Source organism: Dermacentor andersoni, chromosome 6 (assembly GCF_023375885.2).
Source record: "Dermacentor andersoni chromosome 6, qqDerAnde1_hic_scaffold, whole genome shotgun sequence".
Lineage (NCBI taxonomy): Eukaryota > Metazoa > Arthropoda > Arachnida > Ixodida > Ixodidae > Dermacentor > Dermacentor andersoni.
Window position 1 is genome coordinate 41,215,166 of NC_092819.1, and position 22,506 is coordinate 41,237,671.

Below are 22,506 nucleotides of genomic sequence, written 5' to 3' on the forward strand. Positions count from 1 at the left end.
AAACCGTCAACCGTATATTGAGGATCTCTATCTGGCCATATATAGTAGTGGTATGTTGCGGTCGTGCCTCTTAGCGATGACGTCATGGTGGCGGTGGACAGTGGCGTAAGACCACTCTCGTCGGAGTCGGTGGCGGCGTTGACGTCACCTCCGGCCCTCTTATCCTGGCCCTGGTCGCCACCCCTCCAGCCCTTCCTGGCTGCCATGGGCCGCGATTCCGGGACGCCGTCGGTCACTTCTTTGGGCGCCCCTGCTGGCGATCTTCCGGCGAGGCTCGTCGTTGCCGCTTCGACGGGAGACATGCGTCATTTAGCTCTCGGCGCTCGTTTTGTTCCTTCAAAGAAAAAGAGAACACCTGGAATGTGTGAGGAGCGGGAAGTGGACACAAAAATTTAACAATACACTGCGTGTCCAGGCATGCGTAAGCGGCTTCTACGAACGAGCACAAGAATGGTTTGGCTGCATTCGACCTCATTTCTCTTCATAATTTCGGGTAGACGGTTTACCAGTGCATTTAGATGGCAAGATCGTGCCCCGTTTGCGTTCGGTGCTCTCAGTGGAGTTGATGATAATGGTGATGATGACCTCAGAAACTTGCGCGATTCCACTTACGGGGACCGGCCATAGATCTGGCGGCGGGGCTCAAACCTACTAAAGCGTATTTGATGCACCTTTAAATTAAGTCTGTGAACCTTTGAGAGAATCAGAGCAAGCAGAAATTGACTCCAGTCAGACTGGTATGAGAGGCAGAGGAAGGGGCAAATAAACTAGCAGACTTCGTTTAAACGAAGCTCAAAGCGACGGGAAAATGTGTTTCGTTTATCAGAAGCTTCATTTAAGCGAAGGATACAAAAATCACGAACGGATCGATTCATTCGAAAAGTGTCCGAGGCAGACGCTTTACTGCGCACTCCTCCCGTCAGTGTCTATTGTCGAGGTTGTGTTCACGCGAGAAAGGACACCCACTAATTATGCGCAGTCCGCGGGTTCGAAGTAGCGCTGCAGAATTTCAGCTGAATCTCTTGCCTTCTGACCCTAACATTAAGGCGCTGTGTAACAATATTTATGTGTTTGTGAATAGGATCATAGTATTCACCACGAATTTCACCGCAAATATTTTCCGTAGTATCTGTGAATAGGATCATAGTATTCACCACGAATTTCACCGCGAATATTTTCCGTAGTATACGTAGTACTCTCTTCCTCGTCACGGATTATTACTTGGCTAGCAAAGTCCTCGTGATGGAAACGCAGTTGCAACTTTGGCATCATTAATTTGCATTAACTTTCCCGCAGACGCCTGATGGATCTTATTTTCTTGACTATATATATCATTACCATTCGACATGTTTGTCGGACGTTTTCTGTTCCATAGGCCGATTATGTTGGCTGAAGTGTAGGCTTTCCCTTTAGCCGGAGTTCACAAAAAGATGGGTTCCGTTCAACCTAAGTTTGTTAACATTGTGCCTGTGCGTGGCCAACCAAAGTCTACACGATTTAGACATGTTTTGTTTATAGGGGTTTACTGTATATTGATTAACGTGCGTGCGTGCGTGCGTGCGTGCGTGCGTGTGTGTGTGTGTGTGTGTGTGTGTGTGTGTGTGTGTGTGTGTGTGTGTGTGTGTGTGTGTGTGTGTGTGTGTGTGTGTGTGTGTGTGTGTGTGTGTGTGTGTGTGTGTGTGTGTGTGTGTGTGTGTGTGTGTGTGTGTGTGTGTGTGTGTGTGTGTGTGTGTGTGTGTGTGTGTGTGTGTGTGTGTGTGTGTGTGTGTGTGTGTGTGTGTGTTTATATGCCACAGCGACGCCGGGCATCATATATATTGTAAAATGAGTAACTCTATGCCGGCCACCGCAAATGCCTACACATCGTTTTTGTTAATTTTATCTGTTAGACCTGGTGAAATTTGTGGGTTTCGAGTGGTAAAGGAAATAAGTGCGGCACCTGACGAAATTCTTACAAGTTATTTATAGTTCACTGCAGTGTTCCATGACAGGCTAAGTCTAGTTTTTTATTAGGGGTGTTGGAATAGCCAAATTCTGGAATCGTATACTCATACTTGAAAAGACAAAAAAAAAAACGACTTTGAAACTTTGAATTGAATACAGTGTACTTTCTCATTTCTCAACACAGTGGAATATAAAGTTTGTGCCTACTCTGTTTGGATAAAAAAAAGGAAAGAACAGACACCATTACAATTTTTTATGCATGCATGTAATGCCGTTCGCTCAGCAGGTGATGTCTGCGCAACAAATGCGGTTCTCTCGCAGTAGAATCATTCGGAACAGTCTCCACCTGCATTGTCATTTCTCCCTCGAGACTCCAATAAGTGCTGTTATCCCTTATCATCGAACTGGAACTAATATTCCATGGTTTCGAACACTGAATTCATTGTTATTAGAAACATCGAACATTGGCGCAGTTCTACTTTCTTGTGTTATGTATTAGCACTTTTTTCTAAGGATATCACATAAAGCTTTATGGCCGGGATAATAGTACTATACTTCTACAGCCAAATCAACTCACACGCGCGTCCGGGCGGCTGTTCGAGCAATCTTTGGCCTCAGCTATATGGTGCGACACATGTCTATGAATGCTGCTTTAGTTAATGCGACTGCATTTTTAGAATAGGATCGCTTCACATTCACCGTGAAGATGTTTCCTTTAGATGTTTCCTTTAGACCCGCAGTCAGTGAACGAGTAGGCAATAAAACCGATGTATCTTTGATTCTATAGTATGCCATATGAGTAGACAGTTGACTTAAGAAAAATAAACGACAGTAATAGTTTTCATTTAATCGCTGTTGCAACGAGGCCTCCGCAATGCATGATCGATAAACCAATACGAGTAGTGAGGCAACGATGGCTGCAAAATGGAATGAATCGAGAGTAAACGGCGACCTTCGTCGTGCTTTTTTGGTGGCACTGAAATCGACGTGTACTGAGAAGAGATTTGTATCTTCCATGTTTTCATGAACTATATTCGAAATAAAGAGTGCTATCGCTACGGTTTGTAGCGGAACGATCGACGACGCTTAAAGAAGTTGAAATAAATGACCGCTTTCCGAACGCTATCGGAGCTGCCTTATCAGCAAAAACATTGCATCGGTTCGTTTTACACTGCAATTCTTTCTTAACTGCATGAAAAAAATGCTGAGAATAAGAAACACATAAGGAAGCTAGTGTGCCCGTATGAAACATTTGTGCAGCTAAACTATACACATGAAGGAAAACGACTGCAATATTGTCTCTACATCCTCGTAAGTTTTACGTTTACGACGACCGCATCGACTTGGCTTCACTTCGCTTAATTGTATTCACGAAGTTCTACAGCGCGAAAGTTGTTCGAAAATCAAAATTTTTAGAGCCCAAAGGCACCAATACTGCTCACAACGATCAGTATTATTGGCGTGTCGTGTGCAAAGCAGATAACATGTTCCGAGAGCCGCTAGCGTACTGCTGAGTCGATTCCATGCAGTTCAAGCCTTTCGAAATGTCGACTCCAACTAGTCACTCATTAGCGCTGCAACATATTCGGGTATATTCGCAACCAAAATTGCTACGATGGAGCGGCAGCACCAACTTTATGTGGGTAGATGGACCTTCGAAAGAATTATGCCAACCTGATTCGGCAAATAGTCATTCTATATTAAGACAAGTGGGGGATTGTATAGGAAAGGGGCATCTCGTAAGCATACGACGTGGGGCTTGGTATACTGATGGTTTCGATAAGAGCCGTTCGGGCCGTCACCATGCAAACGCTGATGAGAAACTTTCAGTGCGGGAGCGCCCCTCAAACCAAACAAATATGACATGTCACATGCATCGTTGCGCTTGCAGACATTGTTCTGCGACAGAACACACAGTTGTCCCCTTACCACGCTATATAGACGTGTGTTTCGATAGACGCTCCGACAATTGCGACGTGAAAGCGTTGATCAAATGAAGCAAACGCGCCCTGTGCGCCACCGTGCGGCGTTTGCGCGAACAAACAGCGCACGGAGGTCAGTTATCTCTTCTTCGTGTGATAATTGGTCGCACCTGAATGCGCGCGCTCTTTCGCACGCGGCCCCGACGATCGGCAGCCTTGAAACTACACCGTGCGCAAGCCAAAAGTAGCCTGGGCGTGATCGGTCTCCGGCCGGTGCGGTCGAATGGAAGGGACGTGTCGCTCGGGAACGAGATAAGGGGCTCGACTATTGACTCTGAGTCGTGCGCACAGCGGCCGCGCGTGTAGTGTGCGGATGCGGAATCGATATGTCGTCGTCGTCTCTTTCGCTGAATCCTTGGTCGAGATATCGCGACGAGCTGCTAGTGAGCAGGCCGCGACGAAGTAGGTGCACCGTCTGACCTCCTTCACTGACCCAATTTAAGACCGTCTTCTGCACCGGGGGGGCAGTTTGAAGAAACCCTGCAGCGGCTTCGACGAAATGGATCATTTGCGCTTTCCGTGATAAGTGGAATCCATTAAATTAGAAATCTGACGCGCATCGCTTTTGTATACTTTTTTTTTTGTGAAAGGTAGACAAATCCCTGGGCACTATGCCGAGCTAAGTAAATTTAAAAGAAAAGAAGACGTTTCGGCTCCCACACGGGAGCCTCGTTCGAGCCGAAACGTTCTCTTTCTTCTTTTAAATTTATTTTGGTCGGTGTAGTGCCCCGGGTTTTGTGTAGCTTTCATCATGTTCCATCCCGACCAGACGGGCTTCCAGTAAGCCTTAAACTTTACAATGATTTTTTTTTTCCATATGTAGGGTGCACCATGGTGTACACCGCTAGAATAATTTAGTTATATATAATTCTCCTCTTTTTGCGGGTGAGCGATTGTACTAAAACAATTAAACAATGTATAATGTCTCTCGGTTCACATTTTATATTGTTCACGATATACTTTGCGGCTTTGTAGTTACGCTCATGCCCGACGATGTTATCGACTTGACCGGCACATCGACCATTCACGCAATGTATAGCCGTGTAGCGGTCGACGATATTGACAGGAGCGATATCCAGCGTGGCCGTGTCGTGATAGGCACACATGTAGCCGCGTTGTCGTGTCACCATTTGTCTGTGACGCCCAGAATCTGATGTGCGAGCAGTGGTCTCAAGGTGAGCGCGGCGAGCAGCCGTCTCTATATTTGACCTCTGCAGTTTCACCGCTGATATCGATCTCTGTGGCCGAAAAAAATGAAGTCGACGGGCACGAAGTTCCGTGCTCACAAACGCACACATCCTGTACTCCTCGTCATGCGTTGCGTTAACGATGTCGGCCAATTACGCTCTATTTCGAGCGAGCCATCGGCGCACTCTGGCAAGCCCTGCGTGCAACCTACCTGTTAATATGGCCACTGACCACATTGCTGTCCAGCTTGAAATAACCCTGACACTAAAGTTTTTGTAAAGTACAGCAGATCATATGTAAGAGTTTTAGAAGTAGAGAACCCAGAGTTAACGAACGCTATTGGTGGGGAGTACAATGTGAATCACGTTTGTCTAGAGCGATCAAGCGGCGGCTTTGGTCGCGAAGTACTGCGAAAATAATTTAGAGGACGGTGCCGCAATACACGCATGGTCATGTCGCATGGTATACAGGTCTTTGCACTGTATAGAACAAACGCACGTAGAACCCAGAAACTACAACTAGGCGCCTTTTTTCCGTTGGCAATGAATGCCGCATTTACGATTAGCGATCACGAGGTGGGGTGGTGTTTACGTAATGCATGCTTTTGAGGTAAATCTACAATCATGTACTCTCGTCTTCCGCCTCCTACGTGTACGCAAAACGCGCTGTATATGTTCAGACAAGTGCTCGATGTTTCATTCGTCATTCTTCGTTATAACTCTTATGGAAAATTAAGAGAATCAGAAATATTATCGATGCCAGTTCCCTCTGACTGCAGTGGCTGAGTGCCGCGTAATACGGCTAATCACTTGGTCGAGGGTTCAATTCCAGAACGTGGTGGCCCTCTTTCGATAAATGTGGAATACCTCTTATTATGAAGTTTTAGGACACAGTCGCAATCTAATTCTGAGAGAAGCTGTTATAGATGGCTCCGGATAACTTTTGACCGACGGCGATAGCTTAACATGCAGCCGCTTGAGGATATCAGTTTCAGGACACCAATTAAGTCAACGTACTTGATAAGCCAAACAGATAAAGCCGGAAAAATAAATGGTTAGGCCTCTTAAATCAATCTAAACAAGTAGCATGTACAGCCCGAAACAGGCAAAACATTTCCTGGGAAGATTATAGCTCAAGCTCACTCTCATCTGAAAGAAGAAAAAGAAGTTGCAAGGCGATTGAACTTCTAGTTGAAGTTGATGAAAGGCAGTGTCTGTCTTAGAGAGTTGGGGTCGAGAATGGGCTGGAGTCACTGCGGACTGCAATCCTTAGCGTGAGGGGAGTATAGAAGGAGTGTCGGACTGCTTAAATATTTCGATTGCACTATCTTCTGGATTGGCCCACATTGCTAGACTGCAAAAAACCACAGGAACGGCTCACTGTTTCGCACTTCGCGACCTTCGGGATCGGCCCACATTTTGAGACTACACATACGCATGGGAGCGGACCACATTTGCGCTATCTGCGGGATGGGCCCACGAAAGAGGCAAGAAGAACACCATATACTATAGAGAAAAGGAGAGGGGGGATGCACTCGCTAAGAAAGGCATTGACTGTATGACGTTGTGTATTACCGTACGGTTTTAAGATATATTCGAATAGGCAAAAACAGAGAAACATTTGTCAGAATCATTCATTTCAACACTGCAATGCATTATTTTGTCATCATCTACCCTGTTAGTAAGAATTAGTCATGACATCCGTTTGTATGTCTTTCTTCTTTGCTTTTTTGTAACCAAATCATCCATAACTATATATGCGTATCGAATTACATTGCATTGAAATAGCCAACGCGAAATTATTCACAAAGGCGAGAACAATGAATAAAAATCGCCGTTCTTAGAAATAAAAGCATCGGTGTCATTAAGCACCCCCCCCCCCCCAAAAAAAAAGAAAGAAAGACAGTGGCAGTTTCGCCCGAAAAACGAAGCATCAATTGCGACAGCAAATTAGTGGACAGCTAGATATACGAAGTAAGGGTAACAGTTTTATCGGCTGTATAAACTTGTGCACATAGGCATACTAACTAGATTAGCAAGCATGGTGTCACGCGCGCCCAAGCAAACATGAGCCCAGTTCACTCGATGAGCGTGGAAACTCTCACTCAAGACGCTGGAGTGAGGAAGTGCGGCAGCAGCAGCGAGCGAATTGACCTTCGTGTTGCGTCTCGCATCAACGCCGCGAAAATACAGCGCGCGGCGGACAGTGTCCCCGTCGCAGATGGCTTTCAAGATAAAGCGGCCCGAACGGGCGCGCGCTGCCGCCCGGGCCGCCCGGAGTAGAACGTCCTCCCCTCTCCTCCCTACCCTCCCCAAGGACCTTCGCGCGCGACGGAAGACGGCGAGCTTCCTCCCCGCTGTTCTCGCATCCGCGCGCGAAATTGAGCCGCGATCGCCAGCTCACCCTCGCACACTTTCAGTCGCACATACAGCATACGGCGCTCGGCGATGATTTTATCGCCCTTGGACTTTATATTTATTTATTTATTTATTTATTTATTTATTTATTTATTTATTCAGTCATTTATTTATTTCGGTACTCTCAGGGCCAGAGGCATTACAGAGAGGAGGGGCATACAAAATCGGCGGCAGTTTTCTTAAATTTGTTGACGTCGGTGATGGCAGCCATGAAGGCAGGGAGGTGGTGCCAGTCATTTCCAGTTCGAGGAATAAATGAATTTATACAAAGGTTAGTTCGGCATTGCGGTATTCCTACCTTGAAGTTGTGGTCGGTGCGTGAAGATATATAAGATGGAGAGAGGAGTAACTTATCTTTGAGAATAGGGTTGGTATAATAAATTCTGTGAAAAAGACAAGCGAAAATATTTACGGCGCAGAGAAAGAACGGGAGGACCAAGTGCAGATTTCATTGCAGACACGCTCGCTGTTCGGGAATAATTTGAAACAATAAAACGGGCGGCGCGGTTTTGAACAGACTCTAAAGCGTTAATTAAGATTATCTGACTAGGATCCCAAATGGAGCAAGCATATTCTAGTTTAGGTCTGATTACGGTCCTATATAGATGAAGCTTAACGGTGCTGTTAGAAGCTATGAAATGGCGCCGTAGGAATCCGAGCGTGCGGTTAGCCTGGTTAGATATGTAGTTCACATGCATTTTCCAGGACAGATTGTGTGTTAAGTGAATGCCCAGGTATTTGTAGGATGAGACAGATGATAACGGAGTGTTATTAAGAAGATAGTGAGGGGTGTATTCAGGGGGACGGCTGGAGATACGCAGGTATTTACACTTAGTGGTGTTAAGTGTCATGAGCCATTCGCTGCACCATGAAGAAAAAGTCCGATTGCAAACATGCTTCATCATAGGGATTAGTAATTGAACGATAAAGCACACAGTCATCTGCGATAAGATTTATATGGGAGATAACGTTATCAGGAAGATCATTAAGTGAAAATAAAAACAGTAGAGGACCTAACACAGAACCTTGAGGTACTCCAGAAGTTACGGAAACAAGAGGCGAGTCATAATCATTAACTGAGACATATTGACTACGGTTGGAAAGAAAACATTTAATCCAGCCTAATACCTGATCGTTAATATTAAGAGCACCGAGTTTAATTAATAATAGATCATGAGAAACAGTGTCAAACGCCTTAGCAAAGTCTAAAAAAACGCAATCCACAATAACGTTAGCATCCATAGCACGAAATAAATCATTAGTGAAAGACGGAATCATTAGTGAAAGACGGAACTTCACGGCGACGCCGTCGGCGACGACATAAATGCGCCAGGAGTGTCCATATAATTGTTATTGCAATAAAAAACGCCATAAGTGGCTAGAGATATCTATACGAGCGGCTTGGGGAAAACAAGCTCCAATTAATTTATAATAAACGCGTACCTGGCTATCCTGCTGATAGATCTGCTCTAATAACTGAAAGAAACGTGCTTACGGCATCGTTTCACCGCGTCAATTTATGACTGAATGATTTTGAAGGCGAAATAATAGTCTAAATGGATTGTAAGTTTTTTTCTTTTCTTCCTTCCTTTCTTTTTTTACTGCAAGGAATAATTAAGCAGAACATAACATTTAATGTGATTCCTGATGTATGTTGCTCATAATAATTACAGATACCGATACCACGCTGAACACAAGGCAAGATCAAGTCGCGTTAAAAGGAACAAGAATGTTGCACTGGGTCCCTGTTAGCGGCAAAGAGTTTGCTTATCGCCAATGTTATCCATGTAGAGTTGTTGCTTGCTAGCCGTAATGCAACTATGCATATATTCCTATGACACAGCCGACATATTGTATCTTCTTTTCTCTACATCAACCACGCGGTTGCTGGTGAGCAGGCACTTTGCAAAATAAGAATTATTGCGAGCTTAAAGTTACGGTGGCTTATTTTTGGAGCCTTACTTGTCCAAAAGCAACAACAAGTCGAACTTGAAAATATGTGGAAAAAACATAAAATATAAATACAGAATGTCAAAAAGTAGAATAAATTCTCAGTTTAAGGAGCTTAACGCCGCTTACCCTGGCTTCCGTCTTATAGGCAGCGACTCGGTATTCTTGCGCCGAACTAGGCTCGATAGGCCCGTCCTTCGCCTGGCGGCGATGCGAACCGTCCGGCGGACGACACGCGACTGCATCAGCTCAATCCGTAACGGTGAGTGGCGGCGCAACCGCCGCGCATTGATCGGGTGTGCTCGCGCGCCGCCTTGAAGAGGGTGACCAACAAGAAATAGAAGAAATCGTATGTAGAGAGGAGTCCCGTTTGGCCCGGCCAAGTCACAGTACTCGCAGCCATCTCGCTAACCCCCGCTCTACAAATTGGTATGGTATGGTATGGTATGGTATTCCTTATGCGATGGCGCACACCCACTGTGGGGGATTGGCTGTCGTCGTCGTCGTCGTCGTTGTTGTTGTTGTTGTTGTTGTTGTTGTTGTTGTGATGGGGATTGGCCACACTGGAGGTAATGAAAAGTGCGTAAAATAAATGGATAAATGAGACGGCTACGAGTTCCCTACAAGTTGCCTACAAGTTCCGTGCAGAATGACGAGATGACGTATGGCTGCATGGTTTCAGGCGACCGTACTTTCGTATTTACGACTGGACAAAGAAAGTTAGGTGGGCGGATGACATTAAGACGTTTGCAGGGACAACATGGCCACAATTAGTACATGACCGGGGTAGTTGGAGAAGTATGGGAGAGGCATTTGTCCTGCAGTGGGCGTAACTAGGCTGCTGCTGATGATGATGAATTGTGTTTTCGCGATTTCAACAGATCACTGATCAATTGATCCGACGCATTTGCGCTACATTGATTTCCAAGTGATGGCATATTGATTTGAACCTGGTACTCCTTCCCTGTCATCGTTCGGCCTTCAACTACTATACTGTTTCCACATGGAGGTTTTCTCTTTCTTCTTTCGATTCTCTTGCTCGCGGTGCGCGTGAATGTCATCTCCAAGCGCGTGGTGGCGCGTTGACGGCGCAGAAAAAGAATTCCTCGCGGTTGCACACACTGCTTACGCTCTGGTTCCGCGAATCTCCGCTGAGACAACCCCTCGATTCCCTGGAGCCTTTCCCTACGACAACGTATTCTTACGATACGCGGGTACGAATACGCCTTCTGTGCCACTTCGTAATCGTCACGGCAGTAGTTGTGCGCTCGAGATGTTTATAAGCTAACTGGTCGTGTTCCACGACAGAAAATGCCATTGGGCGCGCTTATTGTGCTGGAAACTGGCAAAGTAGCGCTGACCAAATGTTTCCAGTAGTTGCGCCCTGTTGACTGGCAGCAAACACGTCACTTTATGTAGCCGGCGTATTGTTAAGGAGGCGACACTTGGCCGGCAGCTAGCTAATTCGTCTGGGAACCTAACCTAGAATGGAAAGCACATGGTCAGTGGCCCGCCTACAGGCTGGCGCCACTGCCCAGCGAAGACCAGGAGTGGTGGAACACTTAACAGCCAGCAAATCGTAAGGCACTGCTGGCATCACTTTACCGGAGCTCCTGTGTCGGTTGCCGACACGATATTCCCTGCCGATAGCATTTAACGTACACGTTCAAGCAACGTGAACCGAACCCCCGATTGATACAGCAAATCTAGTGTTACGTTCGTGGCTCACCGTCGTGAGCCACGAATCCCGTCGTGGTAGGACGTCTGTCACATTCGGTGTTGCTGAGCGATGTATCAGGTCTGTTTTGCGCACAATTCGCCATTCGGTCAGTCCTGTAAATCTATATATATGTAACCTTGACATGTTATATAGTGAGGTCTTAGAAGCATGAATAATATCAGCATAGCCTGATCTCTCTACCATTCCAGTTAGCTCTCACCTTATTGTAGTCCTGCTGTTCACTTTGTGGTCCAGAGGACATGCTTAAGGAGTCACGAGACGAGGCACCTGGCTCCGCCGGCAGGAAAGACAGCAACTATACGACTCCGTCACGCAGATCGGACTCGGAGCTACTCGCCACCACCACCACAAAGACCGAGACAGTCCCTGACCGCTCCGCCACAGCTGCAACAAGTTGCGGTCCTGCTAACGAGCCGACCAACCCGTTGGTAACCCCGGCCACACCAGTGACTAATTCACCCAAGGCCCAGACCAACAATAAGCGTACGGAAGGCTCAGCCACCACCGAACAGCAACTGCGACGCAGCCGGTCTAAGCAAAAGAATTCGCAAAGGTCGAAACTAAGGCACCGGCGTGCGAAAGCAAAAGCGGCCTCTGAAAAGTCAAAGAACTCGGCAGCTAGCGCGAAGGACGCACCAACGTTACCCTTACCGAAACTGGATGATCAAGAACGTCAAGTTCGTGGTCCTTCCGGCGGCGTGGATCTCGCTCGAGGGCAGTCAAAGGCGAGCGCAGAAGAGGCAAGCAAGCAGCCTTTGCTAACACAAACGTCGATCATCAACCCGGGCGATGTTGCTTCGCTCACTACCGTCACGACACCAGGATTGTCTTCGCCGGACAGCGACCTGTGTCCAACACAGCCGAGGGGAAGCAGTCCGGACCGTGTGGCTTCGCCTGGTTACATTACATTCCCTGGGTTGACTTCGCTTGCCAGCGATCAGGGAACGGCGTTGACGAGAGAAACCTGTCCTGGCAACGCTGTTCCGGCTGGTGTCGTCGCGTACCGACGCTTGTATTAGACGGGACGCAGCAGGTGGCGAGCGCAGACAAAGATCCCCGGTCCGAGCTACCCTGCTACAGCGGTGACAGCTGCGGCCGCAACGGCGCGTGGTAAAAGGACCAACGTCTCACCCTTGTCCAGGGCGTTTAGGGAAGCCGCCGCCACAATTCTGAGTGAGATGTACCCCGTACCCTTTTTTTGTTTGATTTTGTTTTTCGCGAAGCCCTATCCGTTCTGACTCAGACGTTTCTGAGAAGGAGAGCGAGAGCCTTAACGTAAAAAAGGGACTTTGGTTCCTGGCTCTAGCCTCAGTAATCGCAGGGGGTTGGCGAAATTTCAGGTACGCGGGAAGTACGTGCCAATAGCTGTGACAGCGAAAATGATGTATGGAATATTTACGTCTGCACTTGCTGTTCGCATGCTCGTGGCGTTACTGTTCAAACAAAAGCTTACGAGCTCGCGTACAGATTTTGGGTGGACAGTGTTCGATGTTACTGAGGCTGCAACAGAACTGCCTGTTGGCCTAGTTGGTGCTTGCTAAAAGATGTCTTGTTTTTTTTTTGGGCGGGGGGGGGGGGTGCAAAAAATATGTATTTTTACTGAGGTTGTGGCCAACGGCTAAGCTTTACTACTTGGACTGCTGCCTTCGACATTGGCTCTGTGAGGCTAGCAACTAATGGATGATTTGTTTCAGTGTCCCCATATTGTGATACCGATTCTCAAAGTCTGTGAAGTTGGAGCCACATTAGGAAGAAGCTTTAGCTCAGGGTCAACTCGGATGTCGCCTATTCATATACACGTAAAACGCGAAAATGCTTTTACGAGACAACCCCTGGACTGATTCGAATAAATTTGGTTGCATATGAGAGAAATGGTTGAATTCTAGTGCGCGCATGGAGCACGATCACTTTTGATTTAGGAACCCCCGTGCTAAAGCTTCCTGTTACGAGGAATCTTTAGCGCGGGGGCTCCTACTTATTACATGTGAACGGCGAAATCGTTTTTCACGGCAGACATTGCAGCGATATTCAGAAGCGTTGTGGCATTTAGGAGAAAAAAAATTGTCTAATGACTTTAGTGAGCAAATCTTTTATTTAGACCGTAAATTCTTTAAACAAAGATTCCTGAATACTGAAAAAAAACTTTAACATCTAGTTCACAGCTATATAATATTGCAGTGAAAAACGATATAACAGTTCCGTAACCTGCAACTAATAACACAAATAAAGCTTACAAAAGTGATGTATTACGCACCACTCTCGAACACACCACTAGCTTGTGAGTACGACTACTGCGAAACACTTGTACACATTGTAACAACTTCAGGTAAGCTGTAAATTCATATATTGTTATTTTATTTATTGGCGTCACTACTGAATAAAATTTGTGTATAAATTTGATTCGCTTCGGATACTCAACAGATGCAGTTTACAGAACTGCCATGTCTGTTTGGTGTAGAGCTGAGGATTTTTAATTATCGCGCTTCAATGTAGTTCAGACTTGGCAATTTTTAGGACTCTTGGGGAAAATTTAGTAATTGTATGTTACTGAAAATGGTCTGGCGATTATGAAATCGGCCAATAGCGTTCGTGGGCCAACTGCTTTCGATGACTACAATGTGGCTACTAAAGCAAGCGATTGTTCATGGCTTTCGACACGAGATTTCAAGTTTCTTGCTGCATGCAGTGCAACAATATGTATGACTCGCACGTTCACAGGAGATTCGTTAACAGGTCGGCAAGGTTTGTTACTATGTTCAAAAAGTGTTTCACGACCTTTTTAAAGAAAACGAATAACCATTTTTTTCTTGTGTTTATTTTCCAGCTTGCCCTGTCACCAATCAAGTTCACTAATATCAGCGAAAACAACCCGTTCAAAAAGTCGGTCGCCGGTTTTCTCGCTGCAGCTGTAATTGTCACCGTCATGGTTGCGGTAATTGGCTTAGCGATATCGAGCCACGAGCACACCAAATGCGATATCTACTGTGAGACGGAAGGCTGCTTACTCCATGCTCGGCTCCTCACCAAGGACTTAAACAAGACCATCGATCCGTGCGAAGTTTTCTCCGCGTACGTTTGCTCAGCCTGGTCGCGTTCAGGTGACTACAGGGAACAAGTGAAGACGCCCATCGACGGCATCCTGTATAACCGGTTCGTTGGCTTCAGCAAAATGCTAGCCGCAGGCACAGAAAAGCTACCAGCAGGGCTTAAAGCGGTGGCCATGCACACATCTTGCATGGATTCCTACTCCAGAGGCAACACCAGCTTCAAAAACTTCCGGCGCCTCATGAAGGCGATGAACCTAAGCTGGCCGGAACATCTCGGAGAAAACGTGAACGCGCTTGGGGTGATGCTGTCGCTCTCGTACAAGGGGCCAATAACCATCTGGATCGCGGTATCGGGAAAGGAGGCGTATTGGCGTCTCGGCATCGGACCATCCGAGTACATACCGTTGCTGAAAAACCACTACGCTAGCGTGAGAAGCAGTGGCGGGTACCCTCAGTACTGGAACGGTTATTACCACGCGCTGCGCACCAGTGCGTCGCAGCCATTGGACAAACCTGCAGTCGACCGCATCGCCGACGCAGAGGGCGATATACTCGGACGTCTGCTGAGGCCACTTGCCGCAACGGAAAAACACCCGGCCGTAGTTCCAATCGCCAGTATGGGAAACGTCTCTGCTTCGCTCTCGCCGTTCACCTGGCTAGAGCAGTTGAACCTGCACCTAAACTTGAGACCAAAAGTGACTGCGGGAGACAGGATTCTCGTCAGTGACACGGCATTCCTCACGGCATACGGAGACCTTTTCGCAAGATACTCCCACCAGCAGCTACTCGGCCACTTGAGTTGGCTCTTTGTCCAGACGTACGCACCTGTCTTGGACCGAAAACTCCACCTGGCCCGATTCGGGGATAGCGCGAAAGCCAACCTGTACAAGTCCATATTTTGCGCCTTTCACGTAGAGTTGACCTTCAAGATGCTTGTTTTTGCGCTTAATTATGTTTCCGGCTTCACTCAAAGCGACAGAAAAACGGTGACCACTGCCTTTGGTAGACTAATGTCAGCGGGCGTCCGCGAGCTGAACAGTTCCACCTGGTTGGATGAGGAGAGCAAGACGTCCGCTGCAGAAAAGTTGGCTTCGGTGCAGGTTGTGCTCTGGCCTGGGCAGCTGTGGCTTGGCAACGAATTTTTAAGAACGCTGTACAGTGACTTCCCAATCAATGAACCATCCTTCGGCGAGGACTGGATTAAGGCTCGCTTAGCGATAGCGAAAATGAACAGAACGGAGCATTTGGAGGCCACGTTAAGACTCCCGAGTAGCTTTCCGCGCCTCCTACATGCCGATACGATTACATTCGCAACAACATAGAGATCCCTATCGGCACAGTCGACAAGCCTTTGTTTTACAAGGACGGCAGCAAAGCAATGTTCTACGGTGGGCTTGGATTTCTCATTGCTCTGGAAATGGTCAGGGCACTGGACAAAATTGGTCTCCACTGGAATGAAGATGGAAGAGAGACCACGTCTATCCTCAGCGGAAGATCAATTAAATATTTTGGGGAGCAGGACGCTTGTCTGAAAGACGAAGGATCAATGAGCATATTTTCCGAAGTACCAGCGGTAGAGATTGCTTACGCTGCATTTTTCTGATGCCATTCAAGAGGACAAGGACGCCCTCACTATTCGAGACTTGCCAGAGGAGAATGTGTTCTTCATGACCCTATGCTACATGATGTGCAAAGCACGGGAAGCCAATCGCTTTGGCGGCGTTGATTGCCACAAAGTAATACGTAATTCACCGTTATTCCACAAGCTATTCAATTGCCCTGAAGGTTATAAAATGAACCCAACAAAAAAGTGCAGTTTTTTTCGTGATGATACAATGGAATCTTCGACAGAGCATCCAACGGAAACTGCTCGATTGTGAAATGCAGACACGTTTATACTTACACTGAAACATTGTTGAAAGTGACGAGCACCTGGTGAGCATCTTGAAGTACTCAATATTTCGTCCATTTTCCTCGTTTTACCTTTTTGTATTCTCTTATTGCATTGAGTGACAATGGTTTAGCGACTACAGAGCAAGAAGTGCGTTTCCCAAAAACATGTCCGAGCACCTCTTTGACCAAAACCTATACTCGTGCTACCCGTGAGTGTCATTGCTGCATCTTGTATGGTTCATACGCCTCAGCTTGGTGGCTTTAAATGTGCTGTCTAGGTTATGGTGATGAGGCACTGCTAATCCAAATCACTTGTGATCGAAAGCCAAATGTTTTGTTTGCTAATGCAAAACGTTGCCGATGTGAATTGGTGAAGTACGTTCATTCGCGGTTCTTTGTGCAACCACGGTACGAACTTAAGCGGCACCGCTCTTGAATGCTTACGCTTGTTTACGATGACGCTTTGTGCACATATCAAACGGTGCGTGACACAGATGTTTGATAAAGCGCTGTTCGCCAAGTTACACTTGTCGTTGGAGTCTTTTCTTTATCTTGAAGTGTAATCTGTGGAGAAACTTTCACATACCTGACTTATAGAAATTTTGCTAATAATTACCGAAGCACTTTCTTTCCTTATTTCCATTAAGTCGTATATGAGGTTCGTAGTTCGTTTACCCGGTGTCCTAGGTGAACTAAACTAGGCACCTTGATTTTAATTTTCAATAATAAAGTGCCGGTTATGGATAATGTCAAATCAGGAGTGAGTAACGACTTTTACTGTTTACGTATAGATTCAACATACACAGTGATTACGCGAAGCTCGTAAGATAACGTCAGCTGCCATAGTTCAAAAGTGCAAGCGTCTCGGCCGATGCGGTCGTGGTTACTGGCGTAGCCATCGTTCGTCCAATTCGCATAAACCGCAACTAGTTAGTGCTAACAATCTGATAACAGTCGCAAGCTTGTTGAATACCCGTTGTCGCCCTTTATGCTTAAGCCATTTCGTGCTGAACCGGTAACCTTATTTTTTTCCGGTTCCGGTTCGTTTGAGTTCAGGAACGTTCCAAGAATATCGTTTCGGCTTCGGGTTCAGTTCGGGTTCGGGTAAGATTTTCAGTTGGGGCTCGGCCTCTAATTCGGTTCGGTACCTTGCACAAGAGCGTCAAAAACCCTTTTCCCTTTAGCTAAATGCCTTTCCATATAATCTGCCCGCGCCTGCCTTATTATGTGGAAAGGCATTTAGCCAAACTATAAAACACGGTTTTCACGGATGCAACACTGTATCCATGGAATAGACATACAAATTACATTAAGGCAGCTTCGGTAGTGGTTGACAACGCAGGCAAGCTAATCACCTGCGCAACTACACGTAGCGCCAGGACAGTGGAAGCGGAGGAGGTCGCTGTTGCGCTGGCGGCGGCTGAGGGCTATCGAAAAGACAAATCAATGGTCATTTTAACGGATTCAAAGGAGACATTCAGGAACTACACAAAGGGTAGAATCTGCGGGGCTGCCTTAGCTATCCTCCGCAAGGCAAAACAGCTCAGACACACCGCAACCCACAAACTAATCTGGATTCCGGCACACACGGGGATAGAAGGAAATGAAAAAGCAGACAACTTGGCTCGCGAGATCACGTACCGAGTCGGGCGGCCACACGCCCTAGGACAGCACTTCACCGTGGAGATCGGCTATTCAGAGTTACTGAACTACCATTTATCCTATGCAGTTCGGGTGGATCTAAAGTATTGCACTGCCTAGCTAACAGTAAGTGTGACGTCCACCTTTGAAAGTAATTGAAAGTGTTCACAATAGACAATGTGACAAGACTTGTATGTCTTTGTTCCCTGTCACAGCAACTCCTTAGGATGTATAACGTGCTGAGAACTCATTAGATTGACCAAAGTTTCCTCAAGACTATATCTCACTCATATGATTATGCATCCCAATGGTATCTAAGAAAAAGATGACTGTCAACCGAATTTGCACTTTCTTTGACGTCAACTTCAGTAACTGGGCATGTGAAACTAGGTATCTGATCCTCTTAAATGAACCTATTTTACGTGATCTTGGATCACTAGGAATGTTCCCTCTTCCAAAGACAAAAAAAAAAAAAATCTGGCAGAAGCCATATCACAATGGATGTGAACGTTATTACAGTTAGCATTGAGCAGCGACACTATAGTCTTCACTATTGACTTCATTGGAGATCACCATATATATATATATATATATATATATATATATATATATATATATATATATATATATATATATATATACATATATACTGATATGAAGCATTGAGCGAGTAGTATATATGTAATAGTATAGAGAGTTTAGTGTGTGTGTGCGTGTGCGTGCGTGCGTGTGTGTGTGTGTGTGTGTGTGTGTGTGTGTGTGTGTGTGTGTAAGATGCATTGCCCGTTTCGTGTAGGAGGTTCAGCTGTCGAATTGAAAATAAAGTTCTTAGAATTGACGCATATTTATTCAAAGTGTAGAGCTGTCAGAACAGCAGCCCAGGGCACGGAGACGTTAACATATCAGGAAAAATAATGGTAGACGCAGAGAAAATACTGTTGTTGGAGCCCAGCAGGCACATTTTGAATGTCCAACTCGCGAGGACTATTCGTTGCTAGCTCCTTTTGTCTAAAGCGCCAAGGATCCCACAGCGTCGAGGAATGGTTCGGTGAGGGAGACACTTGAAAAATAGGCTAACATGCCGAGGCTGATCGACAGAGGCAGCGCCGGCAGAGGCTTCTGCAACACCACCAGTAAGGCGAGCGTGAGAAAGATGCCCACTATTATGGACACGTAGCAGGCGACCACAGTGACAGCGCTGCCACGCCTCGAAGCTTCGCCCACAAGGACACTGTAGAAGATGAAATCACCCAGGCCCATCTTCATGCCTCGATCCCTGGGCAGGCCATCTGCGGGTGCCTGGTACGTGTATCGTCTTGCAGTGTCGGTGGTGTACGCGGGTCTGTCGCGTCGGTTACGACAGCTGCAAGGGGAAATGCTCTCCGCTGGGATAAAAGGCGGAGTCGTTTGATAGCGTTGAGCGTCAGGGAAGTCGGCGCCTTGCGTTCCGCGCAAGTTCCTAGCGTTGCGTGAAAAAAACGTGGCCCGGAACTCTCTTGGATCTTGCCTAGCGGGAGTCCGCTCGTATGACGAGCCCCCAGCGTGTTCCTTCTTGCCTGGCGTGCTGCCTGTTTCGCTAGGGCCTGTCGCGGCGCTTGACGCCTTGCACATTGCCAGGTTTCGTTTGCTTACCGAACGAGCCACAACCGATGTTTCTCGAATGTCAGGTGACGAGGACAAATACCCTCGATTTGTCGACGCAGCCAACGAGTCCGAAGTCACAATCGAGACAGGAAGGGAGTATGTATGTTCCTCACGAGCCTGAGCGCTAAACGGTGAGTTGGGCTTGGTATCATCAACGCTGTGCTCATTCACTGAATGTATGGCATGGACAGTTGCGGGAGAAGTCAACATAGAATGAAATTTTTCAGCTTCGCAAGGGCAGTCATCTGTGCGTACAGCCACAGCCGAAGAAAAAGCGCGGACGTCGGTCAGGCTCGCGGTGCGTTCACCAAGGTCGTAGGACCAGGCGGATGACGTGGAAAATATTAGCGCGGGGAACAGAGGTTCATTGCGTTCCTTCGCCGTCTCGAGGAGCATCCGAAGCGGCCCCACGACGCACAGCACAGCGAATACGTCCCAGATGGAGATCAGTACGAGCAATGTCCAGGAGGTCCACTCTGGAAGGGACTCCTCAATGGTAAGGGCCATGAGCACGGACGTGTATATCAGATATCCTTGCTGCATCAGAAACGGCCCTTCGAAGTAGAGCGCTGCGATGCCCGCCATGCCCACGTTCCAGGTAATGAAGGACCATGTCAGGTGGTCCACCGAAAAGTTGAAGTAGAACAGTAGTCGGCCGCCGTAGTAGTAGCCCGTGGCGAAAAGCAAGATGGCCGAGCCACCCATAAGCCAAGCCTGCAGATAAACATGCACGTTCCTATTAGGAAAGCGGATACGTGTGAAATTCGATAATTTGAAAGTTTACAGTTCAGTTGTTACAAGTCATCTTAGCAGCGACGCATTGGCGATGAAGTTGCGGACAGTTCGTAGGTTTTCCTGAAGCATCCAGCTTTCTACACAATCACCAAGACGTTCACGTTTGCGCTTCGTTGATTACTCTCCCAGCTTTAGCTAATTATAGCGAATTAATCGCGGCTTTGGGAACAGGGCACTTTATGTAATCCGATGTGTGCATCTTTTGCTACAGGGCTGTCGCCCTGTAAGGTTGTGTCTTTCAGCCTTTCAGGCATGGCGCGGCATCCTTCCACAGAACAGTTCACATCTAAAGAAAGCCGTGTGTCAAGGCGGGAAACGCATATGCCCACTCGGATAAGCAGTGGGTAACCGACGAGGTATATATACAGCCTTTGTATACAGTGTGCGGGCTACCCCGTGCCTTCGCCAACACGGCGGTTGCGGGCAATATGTAGCCTCTATACTTTTGACAGAGACTGTACATGCAGGCGTTTAAGCTCATTGTGCGCGTGTAGCTGGGGATACAGAGTAGTTTTGCTAACCTGTATGATTCGGTAGTGGCCACCCTTGTAGAGCAGCACCATTGTGCAGTTGACGATCATGATGACCGAGAGGAAGCTGAAGGCGTTCGCAAATGAGCTCATCAGCATGACGGGCTCCTCGTCGCCTCCTCCTTCCCCGTCCTTGTCCGGATAACGCACGTAGCCCAGCCTCAGGTCGTCGTTGCGGCTGCTCTCCAAAACCCGTACGAGCACGCTCACGGTCAGCATGCATATGGACACGGCTGTGACGAGGCTGATGGCCTGGCGCAGTATCTCCTCGTACAGCCGTGCCAACAGGCCGAGCACACGCCGAGGATCCATCCGTTTCAGCTCCCCAAGACGAACAACGAATACACCACCGATGATAGTGATGATGATGATTCCACATGGCGCATACCCACCACGGGATATTTTCTAAGAAGATGAAGATGTTGTTCCTTGTGTGGCATTTGCACATACCCATTCTGAGGGATTTTGAAAGAATCGGGGAGCACTAACCAATATAGAAAGGGAAAAATGTAAGAGAACTAAAACGCAAGTTGACGATATGTAGGTTACAATAAAATTAAACTGAGTATCGAGAGTAACATAAAAAAAAATAGAGAGGAGCCAATTAAGGCATAAAAAGAAAGCAAATCAAAATAAATTTGGCAGAACAAAAAATGAACATAAAAGGTCAAAATTAATTTACTCAATTGCATTGAAGCTAGAAGAACGTCCTAGTTGGCAGAGCAATCTTTCCACCGTGCCTAATAGCCAAGACACCCAACGAAAGTAAATTAGGCGCAATAAACCTAACCCATGACTACAAATCGGTATTTCGAAGACTCTCCTTTCTTACGAAATCTTCGATAAGGAGTTGTAAGATTCATCGGACAATCTCGCCGCTGCCACCATTTGTTAGAGTTGTCGGACGATCTACGAGCTGTAGGCCGATCTCACCGCTGCCATTCAGATGTAAGATTTGGCAGTCGTAGCTGTAGGAAGGAGCTTGACTCTTCGTCGGGACTTAGGTGAGCAGGATTTATTTACATGTTATTTACAGTTGAACATGAGATACATCGACAGTCTAGCGTGACTCCCAAATGGAGCCCGCAAGACGAGCATACAGCAAACAGCTTACGAGCACACAGCTCACGAGTACATTTCGAGCACGACAACGAGCACACACTAGCAGCCGACAGTCGCTGCTTGTATGCACTCCGCTCGACGTGATAGTTCGACGTCATTGTAGATGACCCGCCCTTTTGGAGGAGGAGGAGGGCAAACGCACACGCACACACACACGTTCACGGTCCGAAATCGACACCACACGAATATCGTAGAACTCGGAGCCGTTCCGAGTAGCGCGCCCGGGTAGCACATTGTCTTGCGTCTTGGTCGGCGCGTGGGAAGGAGCCTTCGTCGGCTTTCCCGCGGCAACTCCCCCACCCGTAGCAGATCAGGTCCGCGTTGTCGTGTTGCGCACAAAGCCTGCTTCGTCGAACTCCTTCGGTCACAACGGCGACGAGGCTAGAGCGTAACGGTGGCGGTTTCAGCACAAAGCCTGCTTCGTCAAACGCATCCTAGCTGAAGCGACGGAGAGTGGAGGATGAGCGCATTGTTCCCGACACAAAGTCGACTTAGTCACGCCGTGGCTAGAGGTTGGCGGCGGCGTTCCAAGATGAGGTTGCCACCACTGGCATAAATGGCTGGCAAACTTACACTGCAGCTGGCCGTTCTTAACAGAGTTAAACAAAAAGC

The 22,506-nt window shown here is 47.2% G+C and overlaps 2 protein-coding genes across 2 annotated transcripts; one reads left to right on the forward strand and one right to left on the reverse strand.

The window, feature by feature from the left end:
- The first annotated feature begins 11,461 nt into the window (after positions 1 to 11,461).
- LOC129382298 (neprilysin-like) lies at positions 11,462 to 18,029 on the forward strand. The gene is made up of 3 exons (XM_072288918.1): positions 11,462 to 11,650; positions 14,047 to 15,400; positions 18,019 to 18,029. Exons 1-3 carry the CDS (start codon positions 11,462 to 11,464, stop codon positions 18,027 to 18,029), a joined length of 1,554 nt encoding a protein of 517 aa, XP_072145019.1.
- A 782-nt stretch (positions 18,030 to 18,811) lies between these two features.
- LOC126522102 (presenilin-2-like) lies at positions 18,812 to 21,084 on the reverse strand. Its single transcript, XM_050170886.2, has 3 exons — positions 20,764 to 21,084; positions 19,866 to 20,161; positions 18,812 to 19,166 (listed from the first exon to the last, which is right to left on the reverse strand). Exons 1-3 carry the CDS (start codon positions 21,082 to 21,084, stop codon positions 18,812 to 18,814), a joined length of 972 nt encoding a protein of 323 aa, XP_050026843.2.
- Between the last annotated feature and the right edge of the window lie 1,422 nt (positions 21,085 to 22,506).

Coding starts and splice junctions, on each gene's coding strand:
- LOC129382298 (XM_072288918.1), top strand. CDS start 11,462: ATGCTTAAGGAGTCACGAGACGAGGCACCTGGCTCCGCCGGCAGGAAA. Junction 11,651..14,046: donor ACGAGCCGACCAACCCGTTG/GTAACCCCGGCC, acceptor TTTATTTTCCAG/CTTGCCCTGTCACCAATCAA.
- LOC126522102 (XM_050170886.2), bottom strand. CDS start 21,084: ATGGATCCTCGGCGTGTGCTCGGCCTGTTGGCACGGCTGTACGAGGAG. Junction 20,162..20,763: donor GCCACTACCGAATCATACAG/GTTAGCAAAACT, acceptor GTTTATCTGCAG/GCTTGGCTTATGGGTGGCTC. Junction 19,167..19,865: donor TGGGACGTATTCGCTGTGCT/GTGCGTCGTGGG, acceptor TTCCCCTTGCAG/CTGTCGTAACCGACGCGACA.